Below are 23,313 nucleotides of genomic sequence, written 5' to 3'. Positions count from 1 at the left end.
CCTGAAAAGCCTTCAGTTAATTCACAAAGGCAAATTGCACATCTGCAATTGGCCAAAATCAATGAAAAAAAAAGGATTTTGCACATTTGGATCACCCAGAAAACATCAGATCAGACTGTTTTAGCTGTTCTCACAACAGAGATCAGATTCAAACTGGACCTGAATTAGTTTTAGAGACACATGCAAGTGGCCCAAATCAATGAAATATAAACATAAATCTAATTTGACATGTTCACACCACACAGAAAGCTTCAGATCTGACTATTCTCACAATAATGACAGCACAAAAAAATCAGATTCACATTGAACTGGAATTAGGTCTAAGGCCAAGTGGCCCAAATTAATGCAAATAAATAAATAAATATTTTTAAATATTTTTAATACAGAATGTTGCCAACTTCAGAAAAGATTAGAACTGTCTGAATATTCTCACACTAGCCAGATACACTGACCAGCCATAACATTGTAACCACCTGCCTGACATTGTGAGGTCCTCCTTTTGTCACCAAAACACCCCTGACTCCAGTAGACCTTTGTATCAGAACCAACATCAGCTTTGTCGCAGTTTGAGCTACAGTCACTCTTCTTTTGGATTTGACTACATGAACCACCAGCCTTCACTCCCTACGTGCATCAGTGAACCTTGGCCGCCCATCACCCTGTCACCAATTCACAATTTTTCCTACCTTGGATCATTTTTGGTAGGTATTGATACTACAGACTACAAACATCCCAGAACAGCTACAGTTTTGGAGATGCTCTGGCCCAGTCGTCTATCCATCATAATTTGGTCCTTGTCAAAGTCACTCAAATTGTTATTCGCCCCCATGCTGTCCTGCTTCCAATACATCAATTTTCTAAACAAAATGTCAGCTTACTGCCTAATATATCCCACCCACTGACAGCTTCCTCTGTAACAAGATGTTATTGACTTTAACTATCAGTGGTCACAGTGTTAAGGGTGATCGTTGTAACTAAAAATCAAATTCAGATCAGATCTAGAATCATATATGTAAATGGACCACATATGATTTAAAACCAAACCCCAAACAAATGTGGCATGTTCACTCTGGAGAAAAAAGTAAAAAAAAAACAAAAAACAAAACAAAAAAAACAAACAAATAAATTGTCCTCGCAAGCATGCAAGCACCGCACCCCCCCCAAAAAACCTAAACTGCTTTTGCATGTTCACACTACACAAAAACAGTTTGAATTTTTGTCACATGCAAGCAAATACAAAGACGGATTCAAAACATATTTGTTGTATAAACACTGCACAAAATGCATGAAATTTCTGTCATATGCAGACAAAAACAAACAAACAAAAAACTGATTCAAAATTTTTCACTGTAAAAGCAGGATTAGAATTGTGTCACAAGCAGGAAGTGAGAAGAAATATCTATTTTGAAGTGTTTACACTGCACAGGAAATATGCATTTATGCAGTTTTCCCCCAAATTTCTAATGCACATAAAGATCAAATCTGTGATGCACACGGGTTTAAAAAAAACCTGACAATTAAATAAAGACCTTCACCAACAACACCAATAAAATCACATTTATGTCAGTTCCTCAAGGAATGTGAATGCAACTAGTGAATTCAAAGGTAATTTTTTTTGTCTTTATTTATTTATGGGTTTGTTAGTTTTTTTACACATTTGAAACAATGTGACTGGGGCCTGTAATTTGGAGGCACCAGTGAGAGAAACACAACTCAGAAGTGAACAGAACTTATTTTGTTAATATATGCACCTTAATTGTAAATTTATATGAGTCTCTAAAGTGCTGTGATGGAGCTGATTCAGGCCTGGCAGTCACCATGCTGATAACGTTTGTTCTTCCTCATTTCCTGCACCAAGGCCACAGTGGAAGGAAGTACTGTATGTTCTCAGTGTGAATTATTTTATGTTCATCACAAAATGATTGCGTTTTCTCACAGCAGGATGACACAACATTTCCACACAGGATCTCCAAAACAATAGCTGTTATAAATCTCATACACATGCACACATTATATATATATATAGGGATCCATGGGCTGTAGACTGGGTAGTGTTTATAAAATAGGTAGCTGACATTTATTTTCCAAGGGTGGTAATAAATTGTGCAATGTTTCTATAATGAGTTGAAATGGCGTGTGAGTCCAGAATGTTTTTAGAACCTAAAAACATATTTTATTTGGTGTGCGGTTTTATTTATTTTTTTAAATACGTCCATGTCCTTCCTGATATGAGGCAGTTTTGCTGCTTTCAAAGGACAACGACTGTAGCTACAGTTTTTAGAAGAACACAACCCTTCCATTTCCTGTTAATTGCATAGTTTTTATTTGAAATGTTCTACTTTGTCATTTGATGTTTAAATGTACCACAATGGAAATAAGTGTTTTCACTTTCTTGTGTCATCCATGTATTTTAATGTATTTACAATTCTATTATGTACTTATACTAAACTTACGAAATAAAATCACGCACACATTCACTCAATCACTCATGCTTTTAATATAAAGATGTTTTATTGCCCTCTGCTGCAATGGCGTGTGAGTCCAGAACGTAATTAGCAACATCCATTGTTTAGTGTTGTTAGCTAATATTCATAGTTTCTCCAAAAATATGAGTCCTATCCATTTTCCATTTTGGCAGCATTCATCTTTAATCCAAAATACATAAGCACACCAAATGGCAAATGTCAGCTCTCCACAGTTTGTCCATGATTGCAGTTACACACACACACAGCTTTTTGTCTTTTCCGCATTCTGCCACAAGCACGTGCTTTTATTTTTACACACCTACAAACGGAGATGGTGGCGGAAGACATCAAATGCAGAACTTCTTACTCATGAGACATGATAAGGGCAACATGACACTTAACTAAACTGACTAACACTTGTAGGCCAAGAGCAGACTTTAGTCTGCAGTGAAAATCCCTCCAATGTTTAGCATGCCAAACCTCCTCCCTTTGTTATATAAATTAGCCTATTCAATGAGCCAAGTACCTGCCAGCACTGCTCGCCCCACACTCAACTCACAGAACACCTGAGAAACAACCTCTTTCAAGATGAGGGGCAGGGGGGGAATGGGACTGAGACAGAGAATGTCGTTTTGAAGTTGATGGAACCTTTTATGGGCCAGAGAAGGACTATAACTATGGACAATTTCTAAGGTTGAATTTAATAACCTAAAAAAATAGAAAAGCAGAAGCAATTGATCCTTGTCTCAATCATCCAATGTTCAACCAATCATGTTTTGCTGCATTGGTCATGTGACACCGAGACCAAATCGAAAGAAGATTATGACGTGATACATTGCTGAACATTGGATTACTGAGACAGGGATTGATTGTTTCTCCCTGCTTTTCTATTGTTTTAAGGTTGATTTTTTTTTTTTTACGTTGAATTTTTTTTAGGTTGAACTTTTTGAGGCTGAAAATTTTTATGCTAAACAAATTCAACCTTAGAAATTCAACTTCAAACTCTGATGGCACAGATTTACTTCCATACCATCCCCTGCTTTTCTATTTTTTTGAGGTTGAATTTTTTAGGTTGAAGTTTTTAAAGCTAAATATTTTGATGCTAAACAAATTCAACCTTAGAAATTCAAATTCAAACTCTGATGGCAAAGATTTACTTCCACAGAGATGGCCCATACTGGCACACACAGTATGTTGGGCTGTTAAGACTTCATTCAAACAGGCAGTTTGGCTTTTGTCATTACAGGTAGCAACCTCTGCGGGTGTGGCTGCAAGGGCCGAGTGTTACCATGAGACCTCAATATGTTAGCATCCTGAGAGGTATTAAAATGTTTTGCAAAGAGGAGGGGGCAAGCAGCAGAGCTGGAAATGTCTGGGCCTACAAGTGCTAAACCAACTGAACTATAAAACACAATAAATCAATAACACTAAACAACACTGTTAAATGAATATGAACCACAATAACAACATTTAAAACCTCAAAACCCGGAACTCCCATGGTGCAATGCAGCATAACTTCCATTGTTCACAGTTGTTGTTAATTTCTCCAAAAATATTAGTGCTATCAACTTTCTATTTTTGCAGCATTCATCCTTGACCCAAAATACACAAGCATACGGCAAATGTCAGCCCTCCCCAGTTTCTCAGTGATCTAAGCCATACACACGCATGCATACACGCACACAGAGGCCACTTGACTATTATAATATAGAAGATATAAAAGAAACATTGAAGAATATCATCATCATCATTATCATCTCTAATATGTGCATTGGATAGGTGAGACGCGTGCATGTGCCCCCCCACACACACACCTACACACACACAGAGAGTTATCAAAATGCAAACTCCTAAATAACACCATGATCAGTCAGTCAGGCTTTGCAGCCCCACTCACTATTCTAGAGGATTAAGTCGATTGAGATTCCAGTGAAACGTGCACGGAGGAGCGCACACAGAAGCCACAGTTTTTGGGGGGGGGGGGGCAAATCAATAGCCTACTTACTATTTCTCTGGGTTGCTGAGCCAAAATGGCGAAGGTAGACACACGATCACACAAGCATTTTGTATGGGAGGCATCTGTGAGCACCGTCTTGCATCCTTTACTGGACCAGGCTCCCCAGGAATCGTTCCTGCAACGACACAAGAAGACACAAAGAGTCACAGGTTTGATGCCACCGGCGCGTGCGTTTACGTGACGGGGCCGTGCGCGACTTCTGTTTGGAATTATTTATCGGAATGTAGAAATCGAAGCTGTTACATTAATTTTTTTTTTTTAAGGAGGAGGGGGAGGCGGTGCGGAGCTGTTCACGCACACCGGTGCTGATTGATTCTTCGCACGGAGACGAGCAGCAGCAACCCGCAGTCACACACACACACACGCACACACATATCTTTTTTTTTTTAAAGAATGTGTCATGTTTTACCTGGTTTATGTGTTTTATATCCGCTCTCCTCCCTCCCTCCCTCCCTCCCGCCGACTCGCCGCCAAAAAAAAAAAAAACTGGTCCTTTCTCCTTTTTTTCCTACTTTTTTCAGTGCGTTATCCTTCTCCGCAGATCTGCTTCTTCTTCTCCTTCTGCTTTTTTAATTAGCAGCTTTTGAATGCTTCCTTTTCGGAGGAGGGGGCTGATTTTCACCCTGGAAACGGCGGACAGCATCAAATTGATTCTCCCGTTCCGTCTCCGCTGGCGCGCGAGAGCAGGAGGGAGGGAGGGAGGAAGAGGAGGAGGAGGGGGAGTCTGAGGGAACATGCGCGCGTGCTACTGCAGGATCTGTTTATTCTCCTCCTCACAGTCCCACATGGAAGCGTTTTTATGATTAGTATTATGTTGGATGGTTCCTAAAAACCTGCGCTTTTCGCTGTGCCTCCCCGCGCCTCTTTAAAAACACACACATATAAATTAATAAATAAAACAAAATAAACACACACCCCCGCGGAAGCGGCGAAAATGGTTGCAACCGGCTCCCCGCTTCACAGCACGAGTAGGGGAAATAAATAAAAGGAGCTCCTCATCTTTCCTGTTTGTCATACACACACACATACTTTATATCTTACAAAAAAAAAATCTTTATTGAATTAAGCGTTCCAAAAGTGACAGATGGGTGTAACGATCCCAGCGTCACCTGACATTAAGGATTCCTGTCACGGATGTTCGAGCGGACACCTGTTGTCACGCTGTGATTGGTCCGCGCTTGTCTTGCTTCATTTCGGCACATCGCGGTCACGACACACTTCTGTGTCGCAGATTTGTGCACCCGGTGACCTCTGCCGCGCGCGCCGGTCCCGCGGTGTCGTTTGATCAACGTGGTACCGATATTTTATTCGTCCCGAGAGGGCAACTGTGCAGGATGTGCGCGCTAATCATTTATCTCCACTTTGAAGAGAAGGAGGATACACTGCAGGTGCAGCTAGAAGAGCACACTCAGAGTGCACACCTCAGTTCAGGTGCTGCTCTGTTCTTACAAAGTCTGACGACAGGTCACTAATAACCGGTTGCTGTGTCTGCAGTAGAGGTGGGCGGATCGATCCTAATATCGATACCAACGCTGGTATTGACATTGAACGATTCTCATGTAAAAAGATAGATACTCAAGCTTTTTTGTCTCCCGCAAGCATTGACTACGCTTACATGCCGTTAATATTTGGGTTAAGGTCAATATTCCGGTTTCTGAATCATTAGGAATAACCCGTTTACATGCTTAAGCAGACAGAGTTACTCCTGTATATATGGTCATTGGTATAATTTGGAATATCCCCATCTAAACAGCGAGGCACGTTTTCCACCGGTGCTTGATTTGGTCTGGCGTTCGTGCAAATTCTGCTTCGTGTAATCTTGCTTTGTGTAAAACCCCTCACTACACACTTTATACACTTTTCTCAAACAGGCATTAACATTTTCTCACTTTTCTCTCCTGTGTAAACACTCTCTTTTTTTCTTCTGGGTGAGAAGATTATAAACAGACACACACAGAACACAATGCGCGTGCTCGCCCTTCGCTCACTGCCTCCGGGGGTACGGATGCGGGACTTGCAAAGAATCCAAGTCATGGCCACAGGGCTCTGCGGCTGCAGTATACCGAGACCCTGTGGCGCTATGAATTTTTCCGCAAGATGCCGGAGTGCCCCGCATCAAAACAGCGAGCGTAGTCTCTGGACCTGTTGCCAGAGTTGGCGCAGCTCCGCGCAGCAGAGAGGGGGGCGGTGTGAGTGGCCTGCTGCGGCGTTTACCGAGCCCGCAGACTCAGTAAGCGCATCGGAGGCAGAGCAATCGCGGTGATGCCGACCGGTGCCTCCACCGGCCCGCCTGATAAGGACGCAGAACACAATGCGCTGTTTATCTCTGCTTCGGTGGGCTCCGCGCTCTGCATACAAGTAGTTGCCGTACTCAAAAGACCAAAATTCCTTGCGGATAGGATGTGCAGAACACAAAATTGTTCCTGTCTATGGGGATATCCCGATGCGCGTTTATATGACCTGATATTTGGGTTAAAAAAGGAGTAACCCAGGGGTCTTATTCGGGTTTTTAAAAAATGGAATATGAGCATATTCGTGTTTTTGCGGGTGTTTACATGGCCGTGCGCAACCGGGTTATTGCTAATATTCCGGTTATGAAAGGGTTATTGGCTGCATGTAAACGTAACTGCTGCGCACGCAGATTCAACAAAGTCTGCTCTCTGTTTGTAAGCGCAGCGCTGCGCTGTGTCACACAACACGGAGCAGCGCACCCTTGTATTGTAATAATTAGGAGTCATCCTTTTACCACACTAGTTCAAACTTCATTCTGTCAAGCATGTGATGATACGATAATTCCCCACAGTCCAGACCTTCTCAGCAATATTATAAAAGCAAAAGAAACTTGTTTTGGTTCAGTCTGGTCCATCAAAACTAACCACATTTTATTCATTATATGCCCTTTGATTGTGGAGACTTACAAGATGATAGCATTTTATGTTTTTGAGTTATCGTGTTAACGAACCAGAGTGGAAAGACTCACCTATCTATGTATTTGTATATCACCAAATCACACTGTAAGTCATCTCAAGGTGTTTCAGAAAAGCATGGCACAGTAATAGCAGACCCAGCTCAGTTGGGTGACCATCTGTTCTGGCAACCACAACAAATGTAATACAGTAGCTACCTGTCTTTCCAATATTCTCTATACTACAATATTCCCATAATGCAGTATAGTTAATTTTTAAAATGTATTTATTTATTTTAAAGTTTAAGGTTTTCAAAATACCTGACATTCACCACGGAGAAAATAAGACAATTGTTTTCTAAGACAACAACAGCAACAAGATCAACAACGACAACAACATCAAAATCATCAAAATGAAGACAAATTTACACAGTGCTGGGAGACCACAAACTATTGTCAAACACCTTCTTTCAGTCCAGATCTTTCCAAAATGATGCTCATCATTCATAACAATGTGACTTGACCTGAAACACATTCCAGGGACTCTAAAGTGGACTGGATCGTACTTGTGTCAGCCTTAAGTTGAGACTGACAGACAGATGGGGCAGTGATAAATCCTGCACTGATTCACTCAGTTTGATCAACAAATGAGCTGATCTGGAAGGACCATATTTTGATTTATTTTCCAGCTGTAAAGGCTGGTCATGGTTCACGGATGGTGGTTGAAAGCAAGCTGTTGAATGAGCTCACTGGGTGGCAGGATGAAGCACATCAGAGATCTGATTATGATGCCACTTGCATGCCTCCCTTTGGGGGGTTTTGGACACATCCAGCTTTGAGAAGGTCCTGGGCCCTTATTGATCAAACTGTATGTAGAAAAGGTTCTAAACTCTGTCATATGCCCAAAATTTCACATGTGTTTAAGTAAAAAAAAAAAAGAAAGAAAATAAAAAGCTACATTCATTAAGCGTGCACACCAGTCTTATGCACATCAGTAAGTATCAGCTGTTGATAAATCCCATTTGCATTCAGAAATGGTCTCAATTAACCGCATATGTTAACAAAACAGCCGTTTGAAAACCACATGTTTCCGGTCTTCCTCCCCAGAATAGTGGCAAAAAATACAAAGACAATAAACTTTTATGAAATGGAGATCAAGGTGCATGTGTGTGGTCACAGCAGTGAGATGACACAAATGGACACAGCAAGTGACAACACTAAGGGGCAAAGATGAGCCCAAAATAGTTTTGAGCCCAAAAATTCATACCAACCATTCATTCATGGTGTTGCAAAATGCTTCTGAATCACAATCACTTTTAGATTTAATTTTAACCAGGTTTAACAAGCTCATCACAAGAACCAACATAAAACTGTCCAAATATCAGAATAAGTACACAATTAAAAGTATACTCAACAAAAATATAAACGCAACACTTTTGGTTTTGCTCCCATTTTGTATGAGATGAACTCAAAGATCTAAAACTTTTTCCACATACACAATATCACCATTTCCCTCAAATATTGTTCACAAACCAGTCTAAATCTGTGATAGTGAGCACTTCTCCTTTGCTGAGATAATCCATCCCACCTCACAGGTGTGCCATATCAAGATGCTGATTGGACACCATGATTAGTGCACAGGTGTGCCTTAGACTGTCCACAATAAAAGGCCACTCTGAAAGGTGCAGTTTTGTTTTATTGGGGGGGGGATACCAGTCAGTATCTGGTGTGACCACCATTTGCCTCATGCAGTGCAACACATCTCCTTCGCATCATCCGTGAAGAGAACACCTCTCCAACGTGCCAAACGCCAGCGAATGTGAGCATTTGCCCACTCAAGTCGGTTACGACGACGAACTGGAGTCGGGTCGAGACCCCGATGAGGACGACGAGCATGCAGATGAGCTTCCCTGAGACGGTTTCTGACAGTTTGTGCAGAAATTCTTTGGTTATGCAAACCGATTGTTTCAGCAGCTGTCCGAGTGGCTGGTCTCAGACGATCTTGGAGGTGAACATGCTGGATGTGGAGGTCCTGGGCTGGTGTGGTTACACGTGGTCTGCGGTTGTGAGGCTGGTTGGATGTACTGCCAAATCCTCTGAAACGCCTTTGGAGACGGCTTATGGTAGAGACATGAACATTCAATACAACAACAGCTCTGGTTGACATTCCTGCTGTCAGCATGCCAACTGCACGCTCCCTCAAATCTTGCGACATCTGTGGCATTGTGCTGTGTGATAAAACTGCACCTTTCAGAGTGGCCTTTTATTGTGGACAGTCTAAGGCACACCTGTGCACTAATCATGGTGTCTAATCAGCATCTTGATATGGCACACCTGTGAGGTGGGATGGATTATCTCAGCAAAGGAGAAGTGCTCACTATCACAGATTTAGACTGGTTTGTGAACAATATTTGAGAGAAATGGTGATATTGTGTATGTGGAAAAAGATTTAGGTCTTTGAGTTCATCTCATACAAAATGGGTAAGTCCCTTCGGCTGCTCCCTTGTTTGCACTTGGGGTCGCCACAGCAAATCCAAGGTGGATCTGCATGTTGAATTGGCACAAGTTTTACGCCGGATGCCCTTCCTGACGCAACTCCACATTACATGGAGAAATGTGGCAGGGGTGGGATTTGAACCCGGAACCTTTTGAACTGAAACCAAGCGCATTAACCACTTGGCCACCACCCCAATTACTAATCATTAAAGTTGTCCCAGAATCCTTTGCACTCATGTGAAGTCACAGAACTGAAATCCCTCCTCATGAAGTTTGAACAGCAAAAATGTGAGGCCATTTTTAATGTAAAATTGCAAGAGGGAAATTGTTTGCTTTATTTATAGCAGACAGAGATCAATGTGCTTGTCACTGGGACTGAAGCCAGATGCTGTTTAGTTCAATGAGGCTACATGTCTGATTCTACCTCGACACAATTACTAATTGTGTAATTATTAATTTGAAGAAATAAAGAATGTATGTTGATGAGGTTGCATGCTTTGAAGGCAGCAATGCTTTCGAGTTGCGGTTTCCCTGTTGTACCAGTAGATGCTGTATGTACGCCAACCATATCTCATGGCATTTCCTGATGGCATTATGAAATGTGATTTTATCTATTAGTTTGTGATACCATCACGAAATGTAGTTGATTTTCATGATGGTAACAACAAATAATAGATACAAAATGTGGGCGGGGGACATTTGGGTTACTGTTATGGTTAGGGTGAGACAACCACGTCTCAAAAATATACTACATTTTGTGATGGTATCACCATCTAATTGCGTGAGACTGGGCTGGTGTACAAATGACCAGAGCTGTGTGTATACATACACACATTCCTAAGTATAAATGCATGTTGGTAAAACCCACACATTGAATAGAAATGTTCATACACAAGGTTTACACACAAATCTGTGTAGGAATGGTTGATATACAGTAGTGTTCAGAATAACAGTAGTGCTATGTGACTAAAAAGATTAATCCAGGTTTTGAGTATATTTCTTATTGTTACATGGGAAACAAGGTACCAGTAGATTCAGTAGATTCTCACAAATCCAACAAGACCAAGCATTCATGATATGCACACTCTTAAGGCTATGAAATTGGGCTATTAGTAAAAAAAAGTAGAAAAGGGTGTTCACAATAATAGTAGCATCTGCTGTTGACGCTACAAACTCAAAACTATTATGTTCAAACTGCTTTTTTAGCAATCCTGTGAATCACTAAACTAGTATTTAGTTGTATAACAGTTTTTCATGACTTCTTCACATCTGCGAGGCATTAATTTTGTTGGTTTGGAACCAAGATTTTGCTCATTTACTAGTGTGCTTGGGGTCATTGTCTTGTTGAAACACCCATTTCAAGGGCATGTCCTCTTCAGCATAAGGCAACATGACCTCTTCAAGTTTTTGACATATCCAAACTGATCCATGATACCTGGTATGCGATATATAGGCCCAACACCATAGTAGGAGAAACATGCCCATATCATGATGCTTGCACCACCATGTTTGTCACTGTTTCACTGTGAACTGTGGCTTGAATTCAGAGTTTGGGGGTCGTCTCACAAACTGTCTGCGGCCCTTGGACCCAAAAAGAACAATTTTACTCTCATCAGTCTACAAAATATTCCTCCATTTCTCTTTAGGCCAGTTGATGTGTTCTTTAGCAAATTGTAACCTCTTCTGCACATGTCTTTTATTTAACAGAGGGACTTTGCGGGGGATTCTTGCAAATAAATTAGCTTCACACAGGCGTCTTCTAACTGTCACAGCACTTACAGGTAACTCCAGACTGTCTTTGATCATCCTGGAGCTGATCAATGGGTGAGCCTTTGCCATTCTGGTTATTCTTCTATCCATTTTGATGGTTGTTTTCCGTTTTCTTCCACACGTCTCTGGTTTTTTTGTCCATTTTAAAGCACTGGAGATCATTGTAGATGAACAGCCTATAATTTTTTGCACCTGCGTATAAGTTTTCCCCTCTCCAATCAACTTTTTAATCAAACTACGCTGTTCTTCTAAACAATGTCTTGAACGTCCCATTTTCCTCAGGCTTTCAAAGAGAAAAGCATGTTCAACAGGTGCTGGCTTCATCCTTAAATAGGGGACACCTGATTCACACCTGTTTGTTCCACAAAACTGACAAACTCACTGACTGAATGCCACACTACTATTATTGTAGTATTATTATTGTATTATTGTGCCGCTGTATAAGACTGGGGATAGACACCACTTCACAAATTATAGACCTGTTTCTTTGCTTCCACAATTTTCCAAATTATTAGAAAAGTTATTCAATAATAGATTAGACAAATTCATAAATAAACATAAATTACTTACTGATAGTCAATATGGATTCAGAGCACATAGTTCAACATCACTTGCATTAATAGAATCAGTTGAGGAGATTACAAACGCCATAGACCACAAATTACATTCAGTTGGAATATTTATAGACCTTAAAAAGGCTTTTGATACAATTAATCATGACATATTAATCAATAAACTTGAACAGTATGGGATTAGGGGGTTGGTGTTGCACTGGGTGAGAAGCTACTTAAGTAACAGAAAACAGTTTGTGAAGTTGGGGGAATATACATCATCATGCTTGGACAATGCTTGTGGCGTCCCACAGGGGTCAGTATTGGGTCCAAAACTGTTTCTAATTTATATAAATGATATTGTCAATGTTTCCAAAATATTAAAATTAGTATTATTTGCAGATGACACAAGCATTTTTTGTTCAGGGGGGGATTTGCAGGAGTTACTGAGGAGGATCAGTATAGAAATGGGAAAATTGAAAATATGGTTTGACAGAAACAAATTATCATTAAACTTAAGTAAAACAAAATACATGTTATTTGGCTATTGTAATACAGACATACAGGTTCAGTTACAAGTCGAGGGCGTAGATATTGAAAGGGTACATGAAAATAAGTTTCTGGGGGTGATAATAGATAAGATAAACTGGAAGACTCATATAAAACATATACAAAGTAAACTGTCAAGAAGCATTTCAGTTCTAAACAAAGCGAAACATATTCTGGACCACAACTCACTCCGCATTCTTTACTGCTCACTGGTTTTACCATATTTACAGTACTGTGCAGAGGTATGGGGTAATACTTATAAAGGTACAACACAATCACTATCAGTAATGCAGAAAAGAGCTATAAGAATTATTCATAATACTGGCTATAGAGATCATACAAATCCACTATTTTTACAATCCAAATTCTTAAAATTCACAGACTTGGTTCATTTTCAAACAGTACAAATTGTGTATAAAGCAATAAACAATTTACTTCCAGCAAATATTAAAAATATGTTTTTTAACAGATCAGGGGATTACAGTCTGAGGGGGAAATTTAATTTAAAGCATCAGTGGGCACGAACAACATTAAAAGGTTTCTGTATTTCTGTCTGTGGGGTGAGGATGTGGAACAGATTGGGAGTGGGGCTCAAGCAATGTCCAAGCATGAACCAGTTCAAACAGCGGTACAAAAATATGGTTTTTTCTAGGTATAGGGAGGAGGAAGGGTAATGAGGGTTAGGGTGTTTTTGTTTTTTGCTTCGGCTTGTAAATATATAGTATTTTGTATGTAAGTAGGTATGTGTAGGTGTATATTTATGTTTGTGTATATATATGTGTATATATGTATATGTGTATATATGTGTATGTATATGTGTATGTATGTTGATGTGTGTATGTATATATGTATGTGTATGTGTATGTATATGTATATATATATATATTGATATCGGTTTAGGTGTGTAGGAATCTATGTGTATATGTGGCAAAGGGTATTACTGGTTGTGGGGAAGAAGGGGTAGGGATAAATAAGCTGATGCTTCACCCTACCCCTCTTCGGACATGTTGGGTACACAGTAGGAACTTTTTTGTTGTTGTCTTTACTGATCTATCTTGTAATTGTTGTTGTATCCAATGTTCAAAATAAACAGTTTTCATTGTGAACACCCCCTTTTCTACTTTTTTTTTTACTAATAGCCTAATTTCATAGCCTTAAGAGTGTGCATATCATGAATGCTTGGTCTTGTTGGATTTGTGAGAATCTACTGAATCTACTGGTACCTTGTTTCTCATGTAACAATAAGAAATATACTCAAAACCTGGATTAATCTTTTTAGTCACATATCACTACTATTATTCTGAACACTACTGTATGTGTGCCCTGGATCCAGAGCAATAGGAGCTTTGGAAATGTTTGAAAGTTTTCAGTTTAGTACCTATACTGCAGTATCTGCTTCAAAAAACAGCAATCTTCTGGAAGATATACGACACATTTATATGTGGCACTGGGGGAGTTTCTCATCTGAGTGATGGTCCAAAAACCATGTTATGAGGAGTGGAAAATCCACTGAGGCATTCTTTGATATAAATAAATCTAACATGCACTGAAATCCAGTTTTATAAGCTTTCTTGCATGCCTAAACAGTCGTCAGTCAAAATCTCGAGGACCTGTATCTGAAAGTTCACCAAACGCTGTTGGTGAGATTGGGCTACGTAATGATAAATGTTGGAAAAGAACATTTTACGAAGCCCAAGGTGTTGAATGGTGAACATAGCCTTCACACGGCAGCCCTCTGTTGCACTCTCCCACATGACTGTCACATTCCGAGGCAAACTCAGTGCACATGTCTTGTGAAGTCGCAGCCTGACAGCTCAGTGTGTTTTGGAAGAAGCCATCGTTCCCCTGTGAGGACTCAATCACAGCTCCTGTTTAACTTTTGTCTTACTAGACATTTGCTCCGCCTTTGTGCCACTGAGCAAAGCTGACAGGATCTGACTAATCCTTAATCTTATCAGGACACGTTGGTGACCCAGAATATAAAACGTCACATGGAGAAAGTGTCAGCGTTTGTTTTAAGAGCAGTGATACTGATAATGTGACGGTGTTGCCGTGACCACTGCTGACCGCCTGTCAGTGACGCAGTGATATAAGAGCAAATTAAAAGTCGCAGAAGTCGAACTTGTGAGAGAATTATGAGTTGACGAGACGTGCGTGACACCACAGAGGTACACAAAGCCAAAAACCCAAAGATTGAAGCCTCGTAAGTTCATGGTCGCCGCGCCCAAACTGAAAAAGCCACCAGGTGCAGCAAGCACATGTCTGCTGAGTGACCAGATCTGGCAGTCATTTTTGCATTTGACACGGTTTTGCTCGGCATAAATGCATCCAGAATTAGGGGGTCATCTATTTGAAATTCCATGCATGTCTGAATTAAATCAGCCAGATGCTGATGGTGCTCAGAAAGTGCCTTAGGCAATGCACTTTAGGCGATTTTATAAAGTCTTGGAAGACTGACACACAATGGTGAAGTTGGGCAGGGGGTGAGGGCTGGGGTGGTGGTGGTGAGGCAACGCTTGGAAATGATTCCATCCATCTTGGATCTCTTGATGACAGCAATTTATATCAGTCTGTGAGCCATACTGCGCATGTTAACTGAATGAAGAGACAAGAAAAATGAGGGCAGACGTTTCCAGTGGCAAGAAAAATCTTGACTTATTAGTCCTCTGTAGGCTGAGCCGCAGAGATGACGCAGAAAAATCAGATAAATGCAAACAATATTCTGTGCAGAGTGAAAATCCGCAGCTCTGACAGAGGCATAAAATGAAAAAGGTGTTCATGCTGATATGTGTGTATTATGCTCTGCTGTGGAGTCATCACATATATGCTGTGGAGTTACACATATCCTCAAGAAATCTGATTTATAGTCATGAGTACTATCTTGTGTGAGTTCAAAAGTAGAGGTCACTGGTCAGGGCGTTACGGTTGAATAATTCAGCGACCTTCGTCTGTATGTGGCTGAATTGTCATTTATTCATTCATTTATTACTGCAATCAAGGGTCACAGGGGCTGGAGCCTATCCCAGCCGTCATAGGGCGAGACGTGGTGTACATCCTGAACAGCATGCCAGTCTATCACAAGACCACAGACAGACACACAAACACCTCTGGTCAGGTGAAATGTGGGTGTTCTGTTGGTCTCAAACCACTGGAGGTTCTCAACACTCAAGCACCTATGAGCTGCTTCATGAACCAAGCCATATTGCCAAAATGTCAAAGCTCATGCTCCCTCACAATGCACGTGATGAGCCCCCAATTTAATTGACAAGTCAATAGGTAAAAGATGTCAGCATTTATTTGAATGCCAGTCACTGAATGGACTTGCACAGAGGGTGCAAGGCTAGTTGAGGAGTGTCCCAACACACTTTCCTTATTACGTAGTGGAAAGTATCAGAGTAAATCCTTGCACTGTTTGTAAAATGGTTAGGTTTACAATGTTTATTTTTCATCAGGGTGTCACAATACATGTGCACTACAATAGACTGGTGTCCTCTTTCAGGGTCTACCTGGAAGTTATAGGCCTCATGCCCTACAACTGCTGGGATAGGCTTCAGCCTCCCATGAGAAGCGGGTAGAGAAAATGGATGGATGGACTGTACATGTATTTTTATTGAATTGTGCCATACACACGCAACTGTTTGGTGCACAGAACAGTACACGGACCGTCTACAGACTTTATCTCTCTGGTCTCATGGTCTTTGCAGGAGGCGTGGCCAACAAAGCCATTCAAAGCAAACCACCCGCATTTTTCCACCCAGAAACTTTGGAAGCATAAATGGAATTGGTTAATTTACCTTTTCTTCCGAAATGTGAACCAAAAAGCGAAAGTGTACCGATCCACATTTGTGTTGAATCAGTGTCCCCAGATGAGATCAGTCCAATCATTTAAGCTGAGACAGACAACACCACCAACTTATGACAAAAGTTGACATTTTATATGAATTAGTGTAAAATGTCATAGATGAGATGGCCAAATCTGTACAGTGAGGATTTATGAGATGCCATTATTTGCACAAAAATCAAACAAACTTAAAATGGACAAAGTATTGAAAGCAGTCTGGCTCGACACGTCGCGTGAGATAAAAAAACACTGTTAACACGGTGCACAGTAAATTCAGCCAACGTGAATGACAAGAGATATCATCTATTTCAAAAATGTTTCATGAAAAAAGAAAGTTTAAATTTTCACTTTGTCTCACAGTGCTAAAGTGTCTGATGGCAGCTCTCTACTGTTCACAGATTAAAGACACTGTATGAAGATTTGAAGAACTTTTCAAAAACCGAACTTGTACCGACTCGTGATGTCTAAACCGAGGAGTGACCCAAACCATGACTTCTGTGTACCATGACACCCCTATGATTGATGGCGCCCCTGACTGATGACACCCCTATGAATGATGACACCCCTATGAATCATGAGGCCCCTATGATTCATGAAGGTTCTATGATTCATGACGCCCCTATGATTCATGAAGGTTCTATGATTCATGACAGCCCTATGATTGATGACACCTCTATGATTCATGAGGTCCCTATGATTCATGAAGGGCCTATGATTCATGATGCCCCTATGATTCATGAAGCTCCTATGATTCATGATGCCCCTATGACTCATGACGCTCCGATGATTCATGAAGTTCCTATGATTCATGATGCTCCTACGATTCATGATGCCCCTATGATTCATGACGCCCCCATGATTCATGAAGCTCCTATGATTCATAACGCCCCTATGATTCATGATGCCCCTATGATTCATGAAGCTCCTATGATTCATAACACCCCTATGATTCATGATGCCCCTATGATTCATAACACCCCTATGATTCATGAGGCCCCATGATTCATGAAGCTCCTATGATTCATGACACCCCTATGATTCATGAAGCTCCTATGATTCATGATGCCCCTATGACTCATGACGCTCCGATGATTCATGAAGCTCCTATGATTCATAACGCCCCTATGATTCATGATGCCCCTATGATTGATGAGGCCCCCATGATTCATAACGCCCCTATGATTAATGATGCCCCTATGATTTCATTCATGAAACAACATAACAGCAGGTTGTCCAGTTCCTTTTGCTCCATTAGGAGTACTATAACTCCTGAACCATTCGGACACTTTGGTTTCAATTAACCTTAGTTTGGAGAAAACAGTAACAATACATACTTACTTCTTGCTTTCATTGTTCAAATGAATTTGGACTTAACTGCAAATATGTCTAACATTTTGAAGGAGGTCACAAATGGAGGTTATAGTTTAGTCAGTTGGATTCCAAAGCGACACAGGCGCTTGGGCTCCCGTCTACGGCTGGGATTGCAGTTTATTCAAAGTAGAATAAAAGCACTGTAGATTTCTTGAACAAGTCGTCAACAGGTGAAATTAGCTATGATCAAATGTAATATAACCTTTAAACACCAGCGAGTCAATCAAAATAGAATAAACAGCACAGCATCACTGGCGCAGTGACTTGAATGGGCAGATTCAATAAGTGCACTGTGCGCGCAAAAACATGTAACCTAATGAATTCCGTCAATCATCAGCCATCGCAGTGAGATTTATCGTTACTGCTAACATCGCCCACACGGAGGTCATTACAAAATGCCTTTTCACTCGTTTAAATAATAAGGAACTTAAGTGCTTTCACCTTACCATCGCCTCATCTGCAGTGCGGCTCGTTTACATTCAAGATCATGGCAATACAATCAAAAACTCTTCTCACACTAGTCCTTGGCACTAAACCTGATTATGTGTGAGTGTGTAGATCTGTGATATGGAAATGTCAAACACACCTGATGTTAAAGCAGGTTCAAAAGAAACCAAATCAAATGAAACCTTTGATGAAAGATAAAATGAGAGAACACACATCACAAACTTTTTATCTCCCTTTGCAGCTGTTTTTGCTGTATACGGAACTTGTTTAATGTTGTTAGTACATTTAAGTTGGCTTTCATATTGTCACAGTCACAGAGATGGTTTATCGATTAAAATCTAAATCCAGCTTCTTTTTCTGCTTCTTCTTCTTCTCTGGTTGTTGTGATTAGGGGTCACCATCCGTCTACCTCACACCATGTCCTTGACAACTTCCTCTGTCACCCCAATCACCTGTACGTGACCCCTCAGCACGCCCATAAACCCTGCCTTTGGCCTCCCTGTTCTCCTTCTACCTGGTGACTTCAACCTCAGCATCCTTCTCCTGGTATAGAGGTATTTCACCCCTGTGACCACCAGGGTTGGGTAGGATTACTTTGAAGGAATACATGTGGATTACATGTATGTATGTACATACATTTGGATACTTTTGGATTACATTTCAAAGTAATCCTACCCAACCCTGGTGACCACATCATATGACATGCTGTTATTCCACCCACAGACTTACTAGATAGGCAAGACCTTTCAAGATGGCAACGCCATCTGCTTTCTATTGACAGGAGCTCCAGTTTACACTCCATTCACAGCCTTATAGGGAGAAACGATCAAGAGGTATGATACATCTGACTTTATAAATCAAATCTATGCCTCTGAATTGACCTAAGCAAAGGTTTTCACATCTTAACTGTAAATAACGGCGGAGAAGTCAGCCAGAGAATCGACAGTGATTACCAATTACAGCTGCAGGAGTTCAACCTTTCAAGATGGCAGGGCCGCGATCCACTCAGGGGCAGGCTCAACCCAATCTAGTATATCTGTGGTTCCACCAGTGTGGACACATGGCTTACCTGCTCATACCAATAGGAGTCATTGCACGTTTTACAAGTTTAACCGCCCCATGGCCACTGTGGCTCTGTTCACAATCATTAAGGCTTAACAAGCACGGGGCGCAAAAGTCTGCTACTTCACGAAACAGAAAAACAATTCAACAATCTGTCTTGGGTGCAACATGTTACAAAGTAAATTCAGTTATGGCACAACAGGTCTTAAGACTGCACTTATTTCCATAGGCGTTAATTTTTTTCTTCGTCTTAAAATTGCTTTAAACTGGGTTAATTAAATTTCAATTTATTTAGTTTATATAGCACCAAATCACAACAAAGCTGCCTCAAGGTGCTTCACACAAGTAAGGCCTAACCTTACCAACCCCTAGAGCAAGCACAAAGGCGGCAGTGGTAAGGAAAAACTCTCTCTGATGATATTAAGGAAGAAACCTCAAGCAGACCAGACTCAAATGGGTGACCCTCTGCTTAGGCCATTCAATCAAAAAGGTTTACAAGACAGAACACAAGACAACAACAGTTTTTTCCTCTGTTATTTCACATGATAGTGAAAAAAAAGAATAAATAAAACACTGAACAAAAAACTGCAATATCTATCATCAGTGAAATGTTTTACTTAATTTATTTGTTTATTCATAATGAGGGTTCACGAAAATATGACATTGACTAATTCTACCACAATGAAATTTACCCAGGAATTCAAACATGACTGCAGCAAAAGCTAAATTAGAATTATGTTGTAATGAGTTTGTAATATAGAATTAGAATTGATGTTCACAAATTAATTCTTGAATACTTAATACTTTCACCAACATTTATTTTTTTATTCATTTGTTTGTCTGATAACATCATTAGGTGAAAAGTATGACTAAAAATGGTGGAAAGATTAAGTATTTTAAGGGTTAGTGCCCATTATATGTTGACTATGATATGAAATTAGATGTAGATTAAGTTACGGTTCGTGCCCTGCAACACACTGTACACTGATGGCCTGTCCAGTGTGTACCCCACCTCTTACCCACTGACTTCTGGCATAGGTTCCAGCCCCTTCAAGACTCTTAACTGGAATGAGAGGGTTTAGAAAATGGTTACATGGATTACAGTTTGTCTTTAAGAAGGCAATATGAGGACTTTTTGATTTTTGTAAACAACTCACAAACTATGGCAGATATCTTCATAGAAAGTTTATTTTCATGATTAATCACAAATCCAGTCCCATTTATACTTGATTTGGACAGAGTGCCTGGTGGTCCACCATGAAAGTGATTTGTAAAGTGTTTGTAGAAAAAGTTGTTCTTACCTTAAACTTAAATGGACTAAAGGTAGTAGAAAATGTGTAGTAAAACGGCTGTTTTTATTATTGCAACGTTAACATGACCGTTCTTATTGAGCTTTCGTGGTTGATTTATTTCCACCAAGTTTATTGAACATTACGGGGAAATAAATTAATCTAAAATCACTGGAGTGATCACATTCCCACCCCCACCCCCCCCTTGGTGGTTGTGTGACATGATGATTTCTATCTTGTCTGACAGATGAAAATGTTGACATTTGAAAAAGATTAATAAATTCATGTGTGCATCCAACTTGAAAAGTGAAGTTATTGGCATATATATATATATATATATATATATATATATATATATATATATATGTGTGTGTGTGGCAAACTGTTTTCCATTTATTTTTGCATTTATTCTTCTTTTGGCATTTAGGTAATGGAGCTCAGCAGATCCATGAACTCTGAGATGATCCAACTTTCCAAAAAACTATATAATGGTCTCACATCTGAAACTGCAGTGTTCAAAACAAAATTCTTTAAAACTTATGACTATCTTAGAATAGAAGACCCTAAATGATGATGGCTGGACAAAAAAACAAACAAAAAAACAAACAAACAAACAAACAAAAATACAAGCTAGCATAGGGCAGGCATATAAATAGTGCACATCCCATGTACTTTAAAACTACAGTCAGGTCCATAAGTCTTTGGACAATGATATTATTTTTGTCATTTTGCCCCTGTACCCCAAAATAATTGAGGTGAAATGAACCAATGAAGATGTGCTTTAGATTTTCAAGATATTCAACAAAATATTACATAAACCATTTGGGAATTGTGATCATTTGTATATATAGTCCCTTAATTTAATTTCTTTTTTGAGGGATTTTCACATAACTCAACAGATCAAATCAAGGTTCAAATCTCACATGTGCCTTCAGGTGAACTGTAGCTGAAATTTGACACCAAGAAAATCATTCTCTGTGCCACTTCAACAAAAATGTCTATAATTAATGATGCAACAGACAAACTTTGCATGATGCAGTTTTTCCCATCACAGCCCCAGAAGTATGTAATGCCTTCAGTTTTGCCTGGCTGTCTTGGAAGCTTCCCTCACTTGTGTCATTCTTCTTTGGTCACTCAGATTTTGAGACCAGACCATTCCAGACAGACCTCTGAAGCAGCAGACATATTTCGGTACCCTTCCCCAAATTTGTTCCTCGACACAATCTTGTCTCGGAGGTCTACAGACAATTCCTTTGACTTCATGCTTGGTTTGTGCTCTGACATGCACTGTCAACTGTGGAACCTTATATGTAGACAGGTGTGTGTCTTTCCAAATCATGTAAAATCAACTGAATTTACCCCAGGTGGACTCCAGTTAAGCTGTAAAAACAGCTTTAAGGCAAAAGATGTGAATACTTATTTACATGTGATTCCTTAGTATTTTTTTTAATACAATTGCAAAAATCTAAAACAAAAAACATTTTCATTATGGGGTATTGTGTGTAGAATCTCGAGGAAATAAAAAACAATTTAATCCATTTTGGATCAATAACACAATAAAACCAACCCTTCTGTGCACACAAGGGATAGTTTTACTGTGTTCATGATTCTCTTTATTACACTCTTGGAGTTGTTTCCCAGAGTCCATCATATCACTCTTGATTAATTTCTCAGTGTGCAATTTATTTTTCTGAAGGTGTCATTTTCATCCTGTCAATAAGTTGAGTGACAAAAAAAAAAAGAAAAAAAAAAAATTCTTGGCCAACCACCAGTCCTCTAACATGAAGTATAATTAGACCACCTTGTCGGGGGACAGGTTGTTTCTGTTACATATGTCACAGAGGCTTTAAACAAGCTATGTCACACCAAAATTATGCTTATATCAAGATAATATCTGTGAAAAAATTTCACCTACATTTATTCGTCACAATAGTGAATGACAGAAAGCGAATCCATACAGTAAAGTCACTAGTGTTAAATTAACACTGACAGTGTCTATATGTGTCCACACTGGGTGAGTGAGGAATATATTAGACACTGGCAGTGTTAATTTAACACTGGCGGTGTACACTTGCTGTGGATGCGTTGATAGCATTATTACAATAGATAGATAGATAGATAGATAGACTGACAATGTGAGGAACCTTGGGGTAATTTTTGATCCTACGTTGTCCTTTGACCTCCACATTAGAAATATTACGAGGACTACTTTCTTCCACCTGTGAAATACAGCGAACATTCGTCCCATCCTGTCTACGGCTGATGCTGAGACCCTGAGCCATGCATTTGTTTCTTTGAGATTCCACTACTGCAATGTATTACTTTCTGGTTTACTGCAGTCCAGCATTAGGCCTCTCCAACTGGTTCAGTATGCTGCTGCCAGACTTTTGACAGGAAGCAAAATGTTTGACCACATTACACCCATTTTGGCATCTCTTCACTGGCTTCCTGTCCCAGTGAGATCAGATTTTAAGGTTCTGTTACTAACCTATAAAACTGTTCACAGACTGGCACCTCACCTACCGAGCTGACCTAATTAAACCCTACGTA

General features: G+C 40.1%; 1 protein-coding gene across 12 annotated transcripts in view; it reads right to left on the bottom strand.

The window, feature by feature from the left end:
• The window catches only part of adgrb3 (adhesion G protein-coupled receptor B3), a 463,324-nt gene that overhangs the window by 65,675 nt on the left and 374,336 nt on the right, over nucleotides 1–23,313 (bottom strand). For all 12 annotated transcript variants that reach the window (XM_034184737.1, XM_034184736.1, XM_034184743.1 and 9 more), the window contains one exon: nucleotides 4,471–4,597. In XM_034184737.1, the coding sequence (XP_034040628.1) occupies nucleotides 4,471–4,597 (127 nt within the window). The remainder of the gene's footprint in view (nucleotides 1–4,470; nucleotides 4,598–23,313) is intronic.

This window comes from Thalassophryne amazonica, chromosome 13, assembly GCF_902500255.1.
Source record: "Thalassophryne amazonica chromosome 13, fThaAma1.1, whole genome shotgun sequence".
Classification (NCBI taxonomy): domain Eukaryota; kingdom Metazoa; phylum Chordata; class Actinopteri; order Batrachoidiformes; family Batrachoididae; genus Thalassophryne; species Thalassophryne amazonica.
Note: the sequence above shows the minus strand (reverse complement) of the source record. Positions and strands in the feature narration are given on the sequence as shown.